Here is an 18,335-nt window from a genome sequence, read left to right on the forward strand (position 1 = left end):
CGTGAACTCACCACAAGCTGCCACCCCCCACCCCCCACCCCCACACTTCACCAGACCCTCCAGTGGGTCTGTGCTTAGGCCTGGTTCCCAAGAACACTCAAAGTTCCCTGGTGGCTCCCAAAGCACCAAGCAACTGTGGTCAGCACCTGCGGGTTTACTCGGCTACCGCCTGCCTTCTCTCTGCACTGAGATCAGTGGGCAGGGTCCATCTTGCTCACTGGCCTGTCCCTTACCCGGCGGTGCTGGCTACGCAGCAGGGACCCCATCGGCACGAGGGCTGCCACAGTCCTGCGTACAAGGGCAGTGATTTCCTAGCAGCCCCCGGAAGCCTGGGGTCGCATGGGGGTTCTTACCCCCATCGGCTCTGCTGTGGGGGAAGAATGTCTCTGGGACTAGGCCTGGCCTCCTTCGTCTCAGCAGGAAACTGTCTCTTCCCACCCCTGAACAAAGACATCTTCCTGGCCTCAACGCCAGAGGTATCCCCCCTGATCTCCAGGGGTCTCCTCTCCCAGCAGCCTCTGGAGCCCGTGGCTGGGAGTTTGGCCCTCTTACCAAGCTCTGGTAGACACAATCTTGGCTCCATTTGTCTCCATAGAATAGCGTGTACAGGGCAGGATGGTAAAGCCGCTTTCAGGCAGGAAGGCTCGGAGGTAGCGATAGATCTGGGGGAGGTGACGGGGTGGGCGGGGTGAGGAGATGGGGCAGCCTCGTCCTCAGCCCTCTCTCTCCTGGGTTCTAGTCCTGCTCTGCCACTGACCCGCTGTGTGGCCTTGGGGAACTCACTTCCCCTCTCGGGACCTCAGTTTCTTCATCTGTCAAATGAAGAGGTTGTACTCCATCTCAGAGGGCCCCCCAACTCTCCTAGGATTCTCTGAGCCTCATCTCAGATGGCCCCAACAGCTAGGAAGTTAGGGAGTCTGGTGGGGGGGTGGGCTTTGCAGAGGGACTGGGGTTCCAGAGGTCTGCCTGCCACAGCGAAGGATCCAGGACAGGCCGAGGTGACAGGGAGGACGTGTGGGCTGAGGGTGGGGGAAGGGAGGGGTGCCCTCACGTGGGTCTTGAGGGCAGCCTCCTGCCGCGGGCCCCGGCTCTGGAAGTAGTGGGCCATCCAGCCTCCCAGCGTCAGGGCCCGGTACGCAGCCTCCAGGTCCCGCTGCTTCAGGAAGGCCTCCAGCGCTGAGCGCAGGTGGTGCTGTCGCCGCAGGGGGGGCACGGGGCTGGGGGAGAGGGCATGCCTGGGTCCCAGGGTCTTGGCCTAATCCATCCGGGCCTTCCCGGGCCCTGCCCCCACCCCCACTTGGGGCTGCAGGGGCCGTGGAGGCAGGGGAGGGGTCCCGGAGCCCTGGGGCCACCCTGTCCCAGGCCGCTCACCTGACGTTCATCTTATGGGTGCGGAAGCCGAGGTAGGGGTCCAGGACAAGGCTGGTGGCAAGGTCGTCATTCTCACACAGCTCTCTGGCTGTCACTCTGTCAGGTCCCATGGTGCCCCGCGGACCATGCTGCCTCTGGCCAAGAGTCGGGGGCACAATGCAGGGGCAGGGGCGGCGCCCCGGGAAGGGCCGTTTGTGAGCTGCGCAGGATTTGGCAAGCGTTTCGGTCTCCAGTCTCATCTACAAATCGGGGAGGAAAGCAGTGCTGACTTCACAGGGCTCTCGGTGCAGACAGAATGCAACAAGTACTTGTGACAGTGGAGAAGCCCCCAAAGAAATATCAGTCACTGTCAGTCGGTATCACGCTCTGGAGCAGACACAAATCCCCCAGCCACACACGACCACCCTCTGTGCACACCCACACACTCACGCGCAGATCCCCTCATGCCCCCATACACCACACACACACACACACACACACACACACACACACACACACACACACGCATGCACGCATGTCCCTACTGGCCCGGGGAAGGCTGATTAATTGGCAGTCAGGGATAACCCTAAAGGCTTAGCCTTGCGGAGGCGGGAGTCAGGGGGAACCCATCCCCACCTCCAGCCCTCACCAAGGAAAAATCCAAGACTTCCCACCCCACTGGGACAGACTGTTCCTCCACCCACCCTCACTCTTCCTGGCTTCAGCCTCCACCTCCCTCCCCCCCCCCATCCCCACTCCCCCAGCAGCCTTTGGGAATCATCAGGAAGCTCTCGGTGAAGCCCCAGGCAGCCTGGAGGGGGGTGAGGGGAGGGAGAGCGGAGGAAGGATCCCAGCACCTGCTCCCTCTCCAAGGATTCCGGGGGAGGGGGGGCTCCAAGGACAAAGCAGGGAAGGGGGGAGAGGAAAGGAATGACACGGAGAGGCAGAAGAGGTCCATAAAAAGGGGAGAAAGAAGGGAATCAGCAAAAGGAAAGAAAACAAGACCCCTAACCCGGCCTACGGATGGCCTGCTGGGCATCCGCACCACAGTGTGTCAGGGAGAGTCCATGGGGGACCGCAAGGAAGGGGGAGCTGAAGGGAGATCAGGAGCTAGAGCTGCGGGAAAGGGGGTCTAGAAAAGACAGGAAGGCTGGGGATACATAAAGAGGGGGCGCTGCGAGAGGGCGCTGGGACAGGGCGGAAGCTGCAGGGAGGTATGTGGGTAAAGACAAAATGCAGACTGCACGGAGGGGAGCTGGGGCAAAGAAGGGCCGGGGGTGTCTGCTGGAGACACGGGGCGGCGGGAAGGCCTGGGGATCCAGGGATGACCCCAGGAAAGCCAGGGTGGAGACCTAGAGTCTAGGGCAGGTCCCGAGAAGGTGAAGGGGGGCCGAAGGGTCCAGAACGGGGCTTGGAGAAGCAGAGAAGGGGCAGGTAGGCATCCAGGGAGCAGCGAGCCTGGGTCCAGGGAGGGACCTGGGTAGGCAGTGAGGGGTCCAGAAGCAGGGGCTGAGGTCCGCGGTGGTGGTCCTGGGACAGGGGCCTGGGCACGCAGTGAGATCCAGGGAGGGGAGTGCAGAGCCCGCGGGCTACCCCAGGGGTCCGGTTAGGCCCGGGAGTGCAGGGAGGGGCCTGGGTGAGCAAGCACAGGGAAGGGGCTGGGCGCCGAGAGCAGCCGGGGGCCCGCCAAAGGGCCAGGAGACGTGGGCGCCTGGACACGAGGAGGGGCCGGGCAGGGCGGGGGACGGTTGGGGCTGGGGGCGACCGGGAGCCAAGGCGGCGCGGGGTGGGGGCCGAGAGGGGGCTCAGAGGTCGGGCCCCGCGCCACCCCTCACCCGCTTCTCCTCCTCCTCCTCCTCCTCCTCCTGAGGCACCCGCGCCGCCGCCGCCACCACCTCCCACTGCCTGCTCCGGCTCTCGTCAGACACGGTCGCCGCGCCTCCCGTCTGCCCCGCTGGGTCCGCCCCGCCACGGCCAGGGGCAGCTCCCATTGGCCGAAGCCACCGCCACTCCTGAGGGGCTGTGGCGCTCGCGCCGCTCCCATTGGCGGAGTCCAACTCGGCCCCTCCCCGCCTGCCCCCACCATCGGCGCCCCCACGAAACCCTGCTCCGCCCGTGCCGCTGCCAAGCGCCGCCAACTGCAGCTAATGGCTCCCGTAGCTGTCCTTCCGCCGCTGCCATGGAGACCGGCCCCGCCCACGGCCCGGAGTCGGCGTCCCCATTGGCCGAAAGCGTCGTGGCTCCCGGCAAAACTCGGGTTTAGGTCAGGTTATTCAGGTCCAAGTGGGGAGGGGGCGGGCTCTGCCCGTGCATAGCCAGCGTGTGACTGGCTGGCCTTGGAATAGCTCGTTCTTCAATAGGCGAAGGCGCCCGCCCATCACCGTAGAGTCGAGCCTGGCCTATTCTTTCTCCCGCGAACCCTTCAGGGAACAGCGGGAAGAAAGCTGGGGCGGGCGCGCGGGTTCTTCCGTCGACCCCGCCCGGCCTGCGGTTGCCGAGGCAACAAAACTTTATTGACAGCCCGGCCGGGCTACAAAGGGCGCCTCTCTGTCCCTCCCTGCGGGACAACCTTCCTGGCCCCGAATACCCCGTCCAGTTCCGTGAGCACCCACGAGAGCTCTGTGGGGGTGAACGGGTCGGAAAGGAGGAGCCTGACAAGTAGGGGCTTTGGAGAAGTCTCCCATGAGGCAACCCCCTCCCCCAGTTGGGATCACCCCCCTGGCTCCAATCCTGGAGGCATACATAATTAGCAATTTATCGTAATTACGCCCAGAATAACAAGCTCCGCACTTGGAGCAGGCGGGCTTTGTTCTTTTGCTCACTGCTGTGTATCTTGTGCGCTTAGAACAATGCCTGGCACGGAGTAGGTGCTTCAGTAGGTACTGAATGAATGAATGCAGGCATGACCGGCCAGTGAGGATGACGCTGACGGTTTCCGCGTCGCTATGTGATGTTGGGGAGGTGGCCTGCCCTCTCTGTTTATGCCCCGGTCCTGAGGCACCCCCCCCCCAACACAGGCACACCCCTACCCCTAAGGATGGCCCAAGTTTCAGAGGAAACAGCAGGCACGCAGAAAGGACTCTAAAAACTCAGCTCTCCGGAAAAGTCCTATCAGTATGTCTGAATCTTAGAAGTACAGCTCTTCTTTTCGCGGGTGTCCACCCCAGAGAAACGCTGGCAAATGTGAACGAAAAGATAAGCTCCCAACAGTTGCGCTGGGGGGGAGGGGGTACTGGAAACGGCTTAAATGTCCATCCGATGAAGAATGGATAACGGGATCGTGGCATTTTCATTCAGGAGAACGCCATGCAGCAGTGGAAGGGAATGAACGCTCTGTAGCTCAGCCTGACAACCCCAACCCCTTCTGCTGGTTGCAGAAGTCTGTAGAGTCGAATGTAGGAAGGTTTAAAACCCATAAAACAGGGACTGTGTGTGGAGACGTGTTTTAAATGTATACAAACGTGCACGAGCATGAGAAAAGGATGGGAAAGCCCTACTGGTGACCCCTGCAGGTGGGGCCGATGGACTGCAATCAGGAAAGCTACAGGGGACATTGATATTTGCACTTTTTTTTTTTTTTTTAAGCCCAGAGGTGAAACCATGAGTGCACTCTATCACTATCTGGTCTTCTTCTGTGTGTGAAAAATATTTCATAATACAAATAAAATTTTGACTCGCCAATTCCATTCCAGGGTTTTAGTCTAAGGAAATAACTGACAAGCATTAAGATATTTATATACAAATATGTTTGTTTCGCCTCGGTGTTGTTTAAAACGCAGAAAGAGGGGCGCCTGGGTGGCTCAGTCGGTTAAGCGTCCGACTTCGGCTCAGGTCACGATCTCAAGGTGCATGAGTTCCAGCCCTGCGTCGGGCTCTGTGCTGACAGCTCAGAGCCTGGAGCCTGCTTCCCAGTCTGTGTCTCCCCCTCTCTCTCTGCTCCTCCCCTGCTCCTGCTCTGTCTCTCTCTGTCTCAAAAATAAATAAAAACATTAAAAAAATTTTTTTAGATTAAAAAAATTAAACGCAGAAAGATAGGAAAAGCCTTACTGTTTAACAATAGAAGATTGGACCACTTATAGCATATCTGCCAGTGGAATAAGCAACGGTTACTGGGCTGTTGGCACATGCCAGTAACTTTGTAAATAGCCCTGCCAGGGAGGGGCTGTTACTACCCCCATTTTACAGATGAGCAAACTGAGGCTTACAGAGGGGCTTTAACTGGCCATCAGACACCAGGGCTTTATTTCTCAACTTCTGGGCTACATTGCCCAGATAGGATCCAGCTGGTTCTCAACGTTTAGAATGAATGAATGAAGCACAGATACATGCTACTACATAGATGGACCCTGAAAACAGGCTAGGGGCGCCTGGATGGCTTAGTTGGTTAAGCGTCTGAGTTCGAGCCCCACGTCTGGCTCTGCGCTGTCTGCTTGGGATTCTCTCCCTCTCTCTGTGCCCCTCCCCTGCTCGTGCTCTCTCTCTCTCTCAAAGTAAATAAATAAACTTAAAAAAAAAAAAAAGAAAAAAGAAAACTCACTAGGTAAAAGGAGCCAGACACAAAAATTCACATATGGAAGAATTCCATTTCTAGGAAATATCCAGAAGAGGTAAATCCATAGACACAGAAAGCAGATTCATGATGACTTCCAGGGGCTGGGGGGGGGGGGGGGGAAAGGGGGGGGGACTAATAATAGCGGTGGGTCTTCCTTTTTGGATGAAGAGGTTCTAGATCCAGAGAATGGTGCTGGTTGCAGAACACCGTGCGTGTACAGAAAGCCATTGACTTGCACACTTCAAAATGGTGGAAATGGTAAATTTGATGTTAAGTGTATTTTACTACCGAAAGAGAGACAGAAACAGAGAAAGAGGCAGAGACAGAGAGAGACAGAGAGAGGGAGAGAAATAATCATCTGGGGAATATTGTGAAAACGTACATTCGAAGTCTCAGCCTCCGGAAGGCCCGGTTGAGTATTTAGTCAAGGTGCCCAAATGCCCGCTGCCCAAAGTGTGGCCTATGTACCAGCGTCATCAAGCAAGACCACGTGGGTGCTTGGTGGGAATGAAGAATCTCGGGCCACATCCCAGAACTCCTAAAGCAGAACCACCCAGACCAGTGACTGGAATGCTCTGGAATGTTTGAGAAGCATGCTTTAGAACACACCTTTGCAGGGGCACCTGGGTGGCTCAGTTGGTTAAACATCTGACTCTTGATTTTGGCTCAGGTCATGATCTCAGAGTGGTGAGTTCGAGCCCTGCATTGGGCTCTGTGCTGACAGTGCAGAGCCTGCTTGGGATTCTGTCTCTCTCTCTCTCTCTCTCTCTCTCCCCCTCTGCCCTCTCCCATGCTAGCATGCTATCTCTCTAAAAAACAAAAACAAAAACAGGAAAAAGCAGTAAGTTCAGGAAGATCATATTTTGAGGGGCAAGGGATATCTATTTATATGTATATATAAAATAAATGACTGGGGTGAGAATGTGGAGAAAAGGCAACCCTTGTGCCCGTTGATGGGAATGTAAGTTGGTGCAGCCACTATCGAAAAGAATATGGTGGTTCCTTAAGAAATTAAAAATAGAGGGGCGCCTGGGTGGCTCAGTCGGTTGAATGTCCGACTTCAGCTCAGGTCATGATCTCGAAGTTCGTGGTTTGGGAGACCTGCGTCTGTCTGGCTCTGTGCTGACAGCTCAGAGCCTGGAGCCTGCTTCACATTCTGTGTCTCGCCTCTCTCTGCCTCTCTCCTGCTTGCTCTCTGTCTCTCTGTTCCTCAAAAAAATGAATAAACACTAAAAAATTAAAAAAAAAATTAGAAATAGAATTACCACGTTGTCCCTCAATCCCATTTCTGGATATATATCCAAAGACAATGGTCACTGTTGCAAAGAGATATCTGCACTCCCATGTTTACTGCAGCATTATTCACCACGGCCAAGACGTGGAAACCACCTAAGTGTCCGTCAAGGGATCAACGACAAAAGAAAATGTAGGGCATATATATATAATGGAATATTATTCAGCTGTGAGGAAGGAGGAAATCCTAACACGGACGACACTGGAAGGCATTATCCTGAATAAGATAACGTAGGCACGAAAAAACAAATACTGCACGATCTCATATGTATGTGGAATCTAAAAAAAGTCAGACTCCTAGAAACAAGAGTGGAAGGGTGGTCACCGGAGGCAGTGGTGGGGGGGAGGGTGGAGAAAAGGGGAGAGGTTGGACAAAGTGCACATGAGCTGAATAGGTGACTCAAGTTCACAATACCATATTGTGGTACTTGAAGCTTGCAAAGACAGTAGGTCATAGATCATTAGCCTTCTCACCACACGCACAAAGGGTAACTGTGAGGTGACGGACGTGTTAATTAGCTTGATTGTGGGGATCACTTCGCAGTGTGTTCGTATGTCAAATAATCATATTGTACACCTTGACTGTATACGCTTTTTGTTTGTTAATCACACTTCAATAAAGCTGGAGAAACGTAAATGATGGGGGGGAAGCTGTCTCTCAGTTTTCTAGTATTACTTGTGTAAGAACAAAATGTATAAAATGATAGAATAAATATGAGTATTATATACTGTATGTTACTTCATGAATACCTCTATCTACATATATACATATGTATATGTATATGCACACACACATCTATATCTATCTAATATCATCCTCCTCCTCCTCCTCAAAATTCTGCAATGAATTCACACCTTGGCAGTCAGCCTCCAAGGTGACCCCCGGGGACCCAATCTCCCCCACTGGAATTCACAGCCTTGAGCTCCTGCTTCCACAGTGAACAGGGCTGAGCTGGTGTAATGGAAAGGGTATTGTGTAAAAATGATGATGTGTCCAAGGCTAGGTCATCACAGACATTCTGGCTTCCATCCCCGCCCCGCTATCTCTGAGATTGCTCCTTGGGGAGAACCCAGAGACGTTATCAAGGCCACCTTGTGGAGAAGACAATGTGGCAAGGAACTGAAGCCTTGTGTCAATAGCCAGGGAAGAACTGAGGCTTCCTGCCAACAGTTTGACGGTCATGTGAGTGAGCCAGCCTGGAAACGATCCTCCTATCTCCAGACGGTGCTCTGTCTACGTCTTGATTACAACCTGAAGAGCCAACCAGCTGAGCTGCTCCTGGATTCTGGACCCACAGAAACTGCGAGATGACAAATCCTTATCGCTGTTTTATGCCACTATAGTATACTGATACACACCTAGATTTAAATCCAACATTCTTTTTTTTTCCTTTTTTTTTTTTTACATTTATTTATTTTTGAGAGACAGAGGGAGACGGAGTGTGAGCAGGGGAGGGGCAGAGAGAGAGGGAGACACAGAATCCGAAGCAGGCTGCAGGCTCTGAGCTGTCAGCACAGAGCCCGACGCGGGGCTGGAACCCACAACCCATGAGATCGTGACCGGAGCTGAAGTTGGATGCTCAACTGACTGAGCCACCCAGGCGCTGCTAAAATCCGACAGTCTCACAATGGCCCCCCATTATTCCTCTCATCTTCATTATCAACTATTCTCTGAATCGCTCACTCTGTTATAATCCCATTGGCCTGCTTGATGGAAGCAAGGCCTTTCCTTGCCGTCCTGTCTGCTAGGAGATCTACCCCCCACAACTGTCTGCAGGGCTCACTCTCTCACCTGCTTCAGGTGTTTGCTCAAATGTCACCTCCTCGAGGTCACCGTCCCTAATGGTTCTGGCTGGAAGAGCCCAACTACCCCAGTCATTCCCTGACTCTGCTCTATTGCTTTATAGCCCCAGGACCAGCTACATAATAATTTTTGGGTTCCAGAGCAAAATGAAAATGCAGAGCCCTTGTTCAAAAATTGCTAAGTGTTTCAGGACAGTCACAATGAAGCACTCAACCCACGTGAGGCCCTGAGCCACTATACAACTCACACGCCTACAAAACGAGCATTGCCTAGCACCTAGCCCTGCCTGACATTATACATCTCTTTGTTTATTTGTTCGTTGTCTTTCTTCCCAGCTAGAACATGAGCTCTAGGAGGGCAGGGACCCTTGTTTTGTTCACAGCTAAGTTTCCAACGTCAAGGGCATTGCCTCGCACATCACTGGCATTCGATACAGATTTAATGATTAAGCAAATAAAAACAATGAAAGAAGCCTGTCCCTGAAGGAGAGAGAGTACCTCAGAAGAGGACCCATGGAATGGGAGAACATTTTTCCAAATCATATATCTGATAAAAGGTTTGTAACCTAGAATATATATAGAATATTTGGCACGCCTGTCTGGCTCAGTTGGTGCAGCATATGACTCTTAATCTCCGGGTCGTGAGTTCAAGCTCCATGTTGGGCGTGGAGCCTACTGAAAAAACAAAAAAAAAAAGAAAGAAAGAAAAAGAAAAAAATAATACTTAGAACTCAGGGTGCCTGGCTGGCTCAGTCAGTGAAGCATGCAACTCTTGATCTTGGGGTTGTGAGTTTGAGCCCCATGTGGGTGTAGAGATTACTTACAAGCAAAAACTTAAAAAAAAAAAAAAAAGGAAACAAGAAAAACTTGTACATGGATGTTTATTACAGCATTATCCATAATAGCCAAAAGGTAGAACTAACTAGATAATATCTAGAACCAACTTGACAATATCTATCAACTCATAAATGAATAAACAAATGTGAAAGGAAATTCTGACACACTTTACAACATGCATGAACCTTGAAAACAGTTTCCTAAATGAAATAAGCCAGACACACACACACACACACACACACACACACACACACAAATATTATATGATTCCACTAATATGAGGTATCTGAAATAGTCAAAGCTGTAGAAACAGGAAGTAGAATTTTGGCTGCCAGGGGCTAAGGGAGGGGAAGTGGGGAGTTACTGGTTAATGGGTATAAAGTTTCTGTTTGAGATGATGAAAAAATCCTGGAGACAGATGGTTGTGATGGTTGCACAACACCGTGAATGTACTTAATACCCCTGAATTGCACACTTAAAATTGTAAAAGGGCAAAATTTATGTTAGGTATATTTAACCACAATACAAAATCTAGAGAAAACCCATGTTTAATGGTGAAACATCGAAAGCTCTTTATTTGAAGTCGAGAACAAGACAGGGATGTCCCCTTACCACTGCATTCTGTGCTGTTCTGAGTAAGGCAAGTAAAAGAAAAAAAAAAGTGTAAGAATTGAAGAGAAAGAAATAAAACTGCCATTAATCACAGATATGATTATGTACCTAGAAGATCCAAAAGAAGCTCCTGATAAAATGTCAGAATTAATGACGGAATCTAGAAAGGTTGCTGGATACAAAACCAATATACAAATATCAACTGTACATTTTTTTACCTGTGGGTTGGAGGTGCCCAAGACCACCCAAAGTTTAGAAATTCACTAGGACTCATGGAGCTCAGCACAGAGTTGTATTCATGGCTAAACTTTATTACAACAATGTAGGATCATGAGGGGGAAAAGTCACAGGCCAAGACTGGAGGAAATCACATGCAGGTTTCCTCATTCTCTCTTCCTCTCATGAGGATCATACAGAACTCACTCTTTCCCCAAACAAAAGTGCAGCACAATGTGCATGCTGTTTTTGCCCAAGGAAGCCCATCAGAGACTCAGCACCCAAGGTTTTGTTAACGACTGATCATGTAGGCACCTTCTGCCTAGCACATACCAAAATTCCAGACTCCCAGAAAGAAAGCAGGAATTCAGCATTAACCACATGGTTTGCACAAGCCAGGCACAGTGAGCCACTCAGAATATTTCAGCAATCAAGTCCCCAGACACCAGCCCAAGGCAAACTTGCAAGCAGGATAGCTGATTTGGATGGATCCTCTTTGTTAGCCATTTTCTGTACAACTAACAAAATTTTAAAATAAAAATTTAAGTAAATATGACTCACAATATTTGTAAATATCCAGCAAGGGGAAATAAATCTTTAAAAAAAAATTTTTTTTTTCAACGTTTTTTATTTATTTTTTGGGACAGAGAGAGACAGAGCATGAACGGGGGAGGGGCAGAGAGAGAGGGAGACACAGAATCGGAAACAGGCTCCAGGGTCCGAGCCATCAGCCCAGAGCCCGACGCGGGGCTCGAACTCACGGACCGCGAGATCGTGACCTGGCCGAAGTCGGACGCTTAACCGACTGCGCCACCCAGGCGCCCCATGGGGGAAACAAATCTAACAAAATATGTGCAAAACCTCTTCCAGAAAAATCTAAAACAGGGAGATATATACCATGTTCATGGACTGGGAATGAGTGGGATGGAAGATTTAAGGAGAATGAAGAATGTTTGGGTGGGGCACCTGTGTGGCTCAGTCAGTTGAGTGTCTAACTCTTGATTCCAACTCAGGTCATGACCTCACGGATCATGAGATCAAGCCTCATGTTGGGCTCTGCACTGACAGCAAGGAGCCTGGTTGGGATTCTCCTCCCCCTCTCTTTCTACTGCTGTCCACCCTCAAAATAAATAAATAGGGGCACCTGGGCGGCTCAGTCAGTTGAGTGTCCAACTTCGGCTCAGGTCATGATCACACGGTCTGTGGGTTTGAGCCCTGTATTGGGTTCTGCGCTGACAGCTCAGAGCCTGGAGCCTGCTTCAGATTCTGTGTCTCCCTCTCTCTCTGCCCCTCCCCCACTTATGCTCTGTCTCTGTTCTCCGTCTCTCACTCAAAAATAAGTAAACATTGGGACGCCTGGGTGGCTCAGTTGGTTAAGCTACCGACTTCGGCTCAGGTCATGATCTTGCAGTTTGTGAGTTCCAGCCCCGTGTTGGGCTCTGTGCTGACAGAGCCTGGAGCCTAATTCAGTTTCTACGTCTCCCCGTCTCTCTACCCCTCCCCTGCTCACACTCTGTGTCTCTCTGTCTCTCAATAATAAATGAACGTTAAAAAAATGTTTTTTAAATAAGGAAACATTTAAAACATTAAATAAATAAGTAAACTTAAGAAAAATGTTTGGATGTTTGGGTCATTCTTTTTCCACCTTCCTTTCCTCTCCCAATGTGGAGGTGGTGGCGGTGGGAACAAAGAGGTGGGCAGAAGTGACAGCTCAACAGATCTGCATATTTGCTCAATAGCACCAATCTCAACCATGTCAGTGATTGTAACTATCTCCTTATAGCTTTGTTTCCTACAGAGATAAAAACCTCTGGATGAATGGATGCATGGGTGGGTGGATGGATGGGGAGAGAGAGAGAGAGAGAGAGAGAGAGAGAGGGAGAGAGGCTGAGAGAGAGAGGTGTGTGTGCGCGCAGGGGGTTGAATCGATGATGTGGTAAAACAGTGACGCCCCCAAAGACATCTACAGTTCCCAGAACGTGGGTATTACTTTTTATGGTAAGAGATAGGGTTAAGGTAAGGGTTTTGAAAGGAGGACCTTATCCTGGATTATCCTAGGTTTGTGGGAATATTTTACAGCAGCCACAGAAAGCTCCTATAGACAGCTGATTAAGTGGATTGGATCAGTGGGAAAGTGGGTGGTTAAACTGATGGATGGATTGTAGAATAAACGGGAAGAGGGAATTGACAGAATGGCTCAAAGAATGAAAGAACATATAGTTGGGGGGTTATGCCTGGGTGGCTCAGTCGGTTAAGCGTCTGACTGTTGGTTGCGGCTCAGGTCATGATCTCACAGTTCATGGGTTTGAAGCTTGGGCTCACAGAACCTCGGGCTCTGTGGTGATGGTGTGGAGCCTGCTTGGGGTTCTCTCTCCCTCTCTCTCTGACCCTCCCCCTCCCCCCTCAACATAAATAAATAAACTTTGAAAAGAAAAAAAAAGAACACCGAGTTGGATGAATGGAGAGCTGAATGGATGGATGGAGCTTGGAGAGCTGGAAGAATATCTAAACAAATGATATTTGGACAGATAGGCAGGTGGGAGGGTGGGAGGGCGAATACCTAGTCGGATAAATGCATAAAGGCAAGAACGTATGCACAGATGAACAGACGGGGCAGGTGGAAGTTTGGACGGGTGTCTGAGGAGGGAGCCTGGCATGTGGGAAAGAACAACATTTTAGAGTCAGACAGACCTATGGTCTGGCCCCAGCTCCTTCAGTCCGTTGCTCAGCGACATCGGGTAAGTATGGCAGCCAAGGTGGATCCCCCTCGAAGAAAGATCTTGATCAACTGTGACGAGTGCCTTGGGAGGACAGCCCCCCAGCTGCCCTAAGTCACTGTTTTGTTTGGATCCAGGTCGTGTTCTCTTCTGGCAGCCCCCAACCACGACTAATCATCAGGGGTGGGGTTGGGATGGGGGGGGAAGGAGGGTACTAGGGCCTGGCCACTCCCACCCAATGTGGGCTCCTCTAATGTGATCTTTTCCTTTTTTAATTGAGCTAAAATTCACATACCACGACATTCACGGCTTCAACCATCATCGTAAAGAGTATAACTCAGTGGCATTTAGTACACACTATTTTGCAACCGTGTCTTCTCTATGCGGTTTCACATGTTTATCACCCCAAAAAGAAGCGATTAAGCAATCACTCCCCATTTGCCCCTCCCTCCAGCCCCTGGTAAACACCAACCTACTTTCTGTTTCTAGGGATCTGGGAGGAGAAATCCTTGCCCCTCCCCTCCCCTGTTGGCTGGCTGAGATTTCTCGGAGCTGAACGGCCTGAAGCTCTTTCTACCCCCACCTTCCTTCCCCCTCATCTTCCACAGGGGGCCTACCAACTTCCCAGCTCTGTTCCCTGCCCCCTTTATCTTTTGCTGGCATTGTCCCCAATAAATCCCTTGTATTGCCAGCACCATCACAACACTTGCTTCTCGAAGGACCCATCACACAGCAAGATGTTCTGAGCTCCACGCATCTACTCTGTGAAGTAGTGCAACTTCTCAGAAATCCTGAACGTGGGGCGCCTGGGTGGCTCAGTCGGTTAAGCGTCCGACTTTGGCTCAGGTCATGATCTCATCGTTTGTGAGTTCGAGCCCCATGTCGGGCTCTGTGCTGACAGCTCGGAGCCTGGAGCCTGCTTCGGATTCTGTGTCTCCCTCTCTCTCTGTCCCTCCCCTGCTCATGCTCTGTCTCTGTCTCTCTCTCAAAAATAAATAAACATTAAAAAAAAATTAAAAAGAAAAAAGAAATACTGAACGCAACTTGGAGGACGCGACAACATTAGCACCTAATTGTAGACAGCACTGTGGCAGAAGGGGACTCTCACAGACTCACTCCTGAACCCTCACAAGCATGTGACCGGGGCACCATTATGATCCTTGCTTTGACAGATGAGGTCTCTTGCTCTGGGAGCTTCCCCGGTCTAGGAAAAAACAATCCACAGCACCAACTAGAAGCAGTTTCCTAAACTCGAAAGTGCAATGTCATTCTCACCCAGAGGAAGGCCACGTGCAGCCTTTTCCCCTCAGCCAAGCCTGGCTAGCACTCGTTTCCGGAAGGATCCAGAATAGTCCAGGACCCCCAGCCTGCAAGCGTACAGTGGGAGGGGCCTATTTGCAAGTTGAACGTAGCCCACCGGGCTTGAGGTGCCCCACTCCTGTCCACTCAGCAGATGTCCTGAAGATGGCACACAGCCACCATGGGGACACCAGTAAGCCCGGCTTCTGTGCCAGTCCAGGGAGGTGCAGAGAGGTGGGTACTGGAGCCCAGAGTGGGGAAAAGTGTTGCCTTGGGTCACCTGGAGGTTAGCATCTTGGAGAGACGAGTGGGAATCAGGCACAGGCAGGGCTAGGGCATGGAGTGGGGACAGAGAGTTACCAGCAGAGTGGACACCAGGTAGCATTCGGTCCTCCCTCCCCTGTGAGTCAGTGGTTGGAACAGCCACCACTCCCCCCGAGAGGAGGGGACCAGCAGGAGAGGCACTTGGGGCCTGGGGCAGGGTGGGACCTTGTTAGTTTCATGCCACCAGTTTTTCTCTGCTTGTGCACTGCGGTCTCTTTAGTGTCCAGAACAGCGGCTGGCACACAGTGGGTCCTCGATCAATATTTGCTCAATGGCAAACACACACACACACACACACACACACACACACAAAACAAGCAACAACCAACCGCCCCCCCCCCCCCCCGCCAGGAACTCTGATCCCCCTCCTGCCATGGGCAGCTATGCTACACCCCCAGGAGAAGCAGCCCCGCACCCAGCAATAAGCAGAGCAAAGGCTGACCACGCCTCTTTTTTCCTCTCTTTGATCCGCACACAAACTCTCAGATAAAGGCAATGCTGACCTCAGCTGCCTCTTAGAAACACAAACCTGTCAGATGCTGTTCTGAGCACCTTAAGCGGACTGACACGCAGGGGGGGGGGGGGGGGGGGGGGGGGGGGGCGCTGAAGTCTGCACTCTCATGATCCCCATTTCACAGTTGAGGAGGCCGAGGTGCAGAGAGACAGGCCATTTGCCCAGGTCACGCCGACAGCAAGAAGCAGAGGCGGGGATACAAACTCAGTGGTAAACAACAAACATTTAACCTAATACGTTTTAAAGACCTGGTTGGCTTTATCAGGTGGCTGATGAATGGGGCAGGGTCCCATCTAGCAAGTAGAGGGGAGCCCCGGCTCCCGCTACGGGAAAGGAAAGGTTTTTAAAGGTAGCTAGGGAGTGGAAACAAAAATTATTAGCAAAGAATGCATCGTTTTAGGCAAGGTTGTCCTCCTAAGGGGGATCAAAGAGTCTATCAGTAAATTTCCCAGTGCTAACCAGGAAATTCCAGGTTGACTACTTAAATGTTACCACCTGGGGTCGGGGGCAGGGAGGCTAAGCCTGCACCTGGGTTGGGTATTGAGCCTTGGTTTGTTGACTTCGGCCCTTTGCATAAGTGACTCCATTTTGGGCCTGCGTTTTTGTTTGTTTGTTTGATGTTTTAATGTTTATTTATTTTTAAGAGAAAGAGAGAGAGAGAGTGAGCATGAGCGGGGGAGGGGCAGAGAGAGAGGGAGACACAGAATCGGAACCAGGCTCTGCGTTGTCAGCCCACGGCTCGACGCAGGGCTCGAACCCAAGAACCATGAGATCATGACCTGAGCCGAAGTCGGACGCCCGACCGACTGAGCCACCCAGGCGCCCCTTGGGGCTGTGGTTTTCTTACTACCACCACGAAGTCTGTCTCCAGAGCAATATTATGGCCTCTATTTTACAATTGAAGAAACCAAAGCTTCCTCACTGTGGGAGACAGAATAATGATCCCTAAAATGTCTACATCTTTAAATTTTTATTTATTTTTGAGAGACAGAGAAAGAACATGAGCAGGGGAGGGGCAGAGAGAGGCAGACACAGAATCATAAGCAGGCTCCAGGCTCCGAGCCCTCAGCACAGAGCCCGACGCGGGGCTTGAACTCACGGACCACGAGATCGTGACCTGAGCCGAAGTCGGACGCTCAACCGACTGAGCCACCCAGGCGCCCTTAACATGTCTACATATTAATCTCCAGGACATGTGACTATGGTACCTTACACGCAAAAAGGACTTTGCGCACATGATTCAGTTAAGGGCTCTGAGGTGAGATTATCCTGGATTATGTGGATGAGCCCAATGCAGTCATGGGGTCGTCAGAGTCGGAGAAGGGGATGTGATGACAGAGCAGACGTTGGAACGAGGTGCTCTGCAGATGGAGGAAGGGGCCACAAGCCAAGGGGTGTAGCTGCCTATGGAGGCTGGAAAAGGCAGGAAAACGGACTCTCCCCTGGAGCCTCCGGAGGAACCAGCCGCACTGATGCCTTCTGACCTCCAGACCTGTGAGCTACCAAATTTGTGTTGTCCTGAGCCCCTAAATTTGTGGCGCTTTGTGACAGCAGACATTGGAAGCTCATACAGGCAGTCAGCTCTTCAGGGGGCAGAGATGGGATTCGAACTCAAGCCTGGCCGAGTTGAACGCTCTGGGCTGTCTCTTGGAAGTGCGAAGCTTGGAATTATTCCAGATTTTTTCCCCCCTCAGGGTCACGGGGCAGTGCCTGGCACTCAGATGTGTCAATGGTTTTTATTATTGCACCTCCTTCCTGTCTGCACAGTGTCCGTTCCTCCATCTGCTCTGCTCAAGAACCTTCCATGGCTCCCCATTACCCTCAGGATAATGTCCAGGCCCTTTATGGCAATGGAGAATTTTGGGGCCTGGCTCATGTCTCCTAGTGGGTCTACACTGTACAACCCAGCAGACAAAGGCACTCGACCCTCATGGGCTAGGTCTCAGGGGCCACCTGGACTCTACTGAGAGAGCCTTCCTGAAGCTTGAAAACTTGCACACAGCCTCCTTCTACATATAGCTTGTGAGAATCTCCTGACCTTTCCTCACAGCCAGAACACTCTAGACACCATTTCTAGTCAGCACCCCCTCCTCCGGGGGCCACCGTACCCTGTGTTACCTTCATTATCGTACCTGTACCCTCCTTTTTGGGTCCCAGTGTGCCTGCCCTCCAGCCGGAAAAGCCACCGTGGCCAGGGGCGCACTCTCCATGGGTTGATGGCTTCTGGCCTCGAGGAATGTTCTGTCTGTCTCATCTGTGCTCTGGAGGAAGCCAACAGCCTGAAGTTCCAGCGGCTGGGGCCCTGGAAACACAACAGTACCAGCAAGAAAAGGTGGGTCTCAGACTCTTAAGTCCACAAAGACGCAGGGTCAGTGGAATACTGTTTGGCCACAGAAAGGGATGCGGCGTTGACGTGTGCTACAACGTGGACAAAACTCAAAAAACATAGGAAATGTCCAGAATTGACAAATCCATAGGGACAGAAAGCCATCTGCTTGTGGCCAGGGGCTGAGGACAGGAGGTGATGGCGAGGGCCTACGCTTGATGCGTGGAGAGTTTTCTTCCGGGGCGGTGAAAAAGTTCTGGAACTAGATAGAAGTGGGGGTTGCACAATCTTGGGAATGTACCAAATGTGACTGAATGGTTCACTGTAAGACGGTTAATTTTATGTTTTGTGAATTTTACCTCAAATTGAACAAAAAGAGGTGGGGTGCTGAGGGAGAAGAGAGCTGAAACTCCTGGGTCTGAGGGAGGAGGGGCTGGGGCCTGGGCTCCTGGGTCTGAGGGAGGAGGGGCTGGGGCCTGGGCTCCTGGGTCT

The 18,335-nt window shown here is 51.7% G+C and overlaps 2 protein-coding genes across 5 annotated transcripts in view; one reads left to right on the forward strand and one right to left on the reverse strand.

Annotated features, from left to right (window-relative positions):
- Positions 1–18,335, reverse strand: part of KMT5C (lysine methyltransferase 5C) — a 26,530-nt gene that overhangs the window by 5,188 nt on the left and 3,007 nt on the right. Inside the window, exons 2-5 of one of the 4 annotated variants that reach the window (XR_005787397.1) lie at positions 17,650–17,819; positions 1,372–1,610; positions 1,052–1,217; positions 553–662 (exon numbers count right to left, since the gene is read on the reverse strand). Coding sequence is in view for 3 of the 4 variants with exons in the window: in XM_040465333.1 (XP_040321267.1) it covers positions 553–662; positions 1,052–1,217; positions 1,372–1,610; positions 17,650–17,727 (593 nt within the window). In the remaining variant the exon portion in view is untranslated. Of the gene's footprint in view, positions 1–552; positions 663–1,051; positions 1,218–1,371; positions 1,611–2,702; positions 3,093–3,185; positions 3,326–17,649; positions 17,820–18,335 lie in introns of those variants that run through there. The other 3 variants (XM_040465333.1, XM_040465334.1, XM_040465335.1) reach the window with 3 other exon arrangements.
- Positions 17,705–18,335, forward strand: part of TMEM150B (transmembrane protein 150B) — an 8,470-nt gene continuing 7,839 nt past the window's right edge. Inside the window, exon 1 of the mRNA XM_040465337.1 lies at positions 17,705–17,849. Within this exon, the coding sequence (XP_040321271.1) occupies positions 17,734–17,849 (116 nt within the window). The 5' untranslated portion in view covers positions 17,705–17,733. The remainder of the gene's footprint in view (positions 17,850–18,335) is intronic.

The sequence above is a fragment of the Herpailurus yagouaroundi genome, unplaced genomic scaffold, assembly GCF_014898765.1.
Source record: "Herpailurus yagouaroundi ecotype Mexico unplaced genomic scaffold, PumYag 557, whole genome shotgun sequence".
Classification (NCBI taxonomy): Eukaryota; Metazoa; Chordata; class Mammalia; order Carnivora; family Felidae; genus Herpailurus; species Herpailurus yagouaroundi.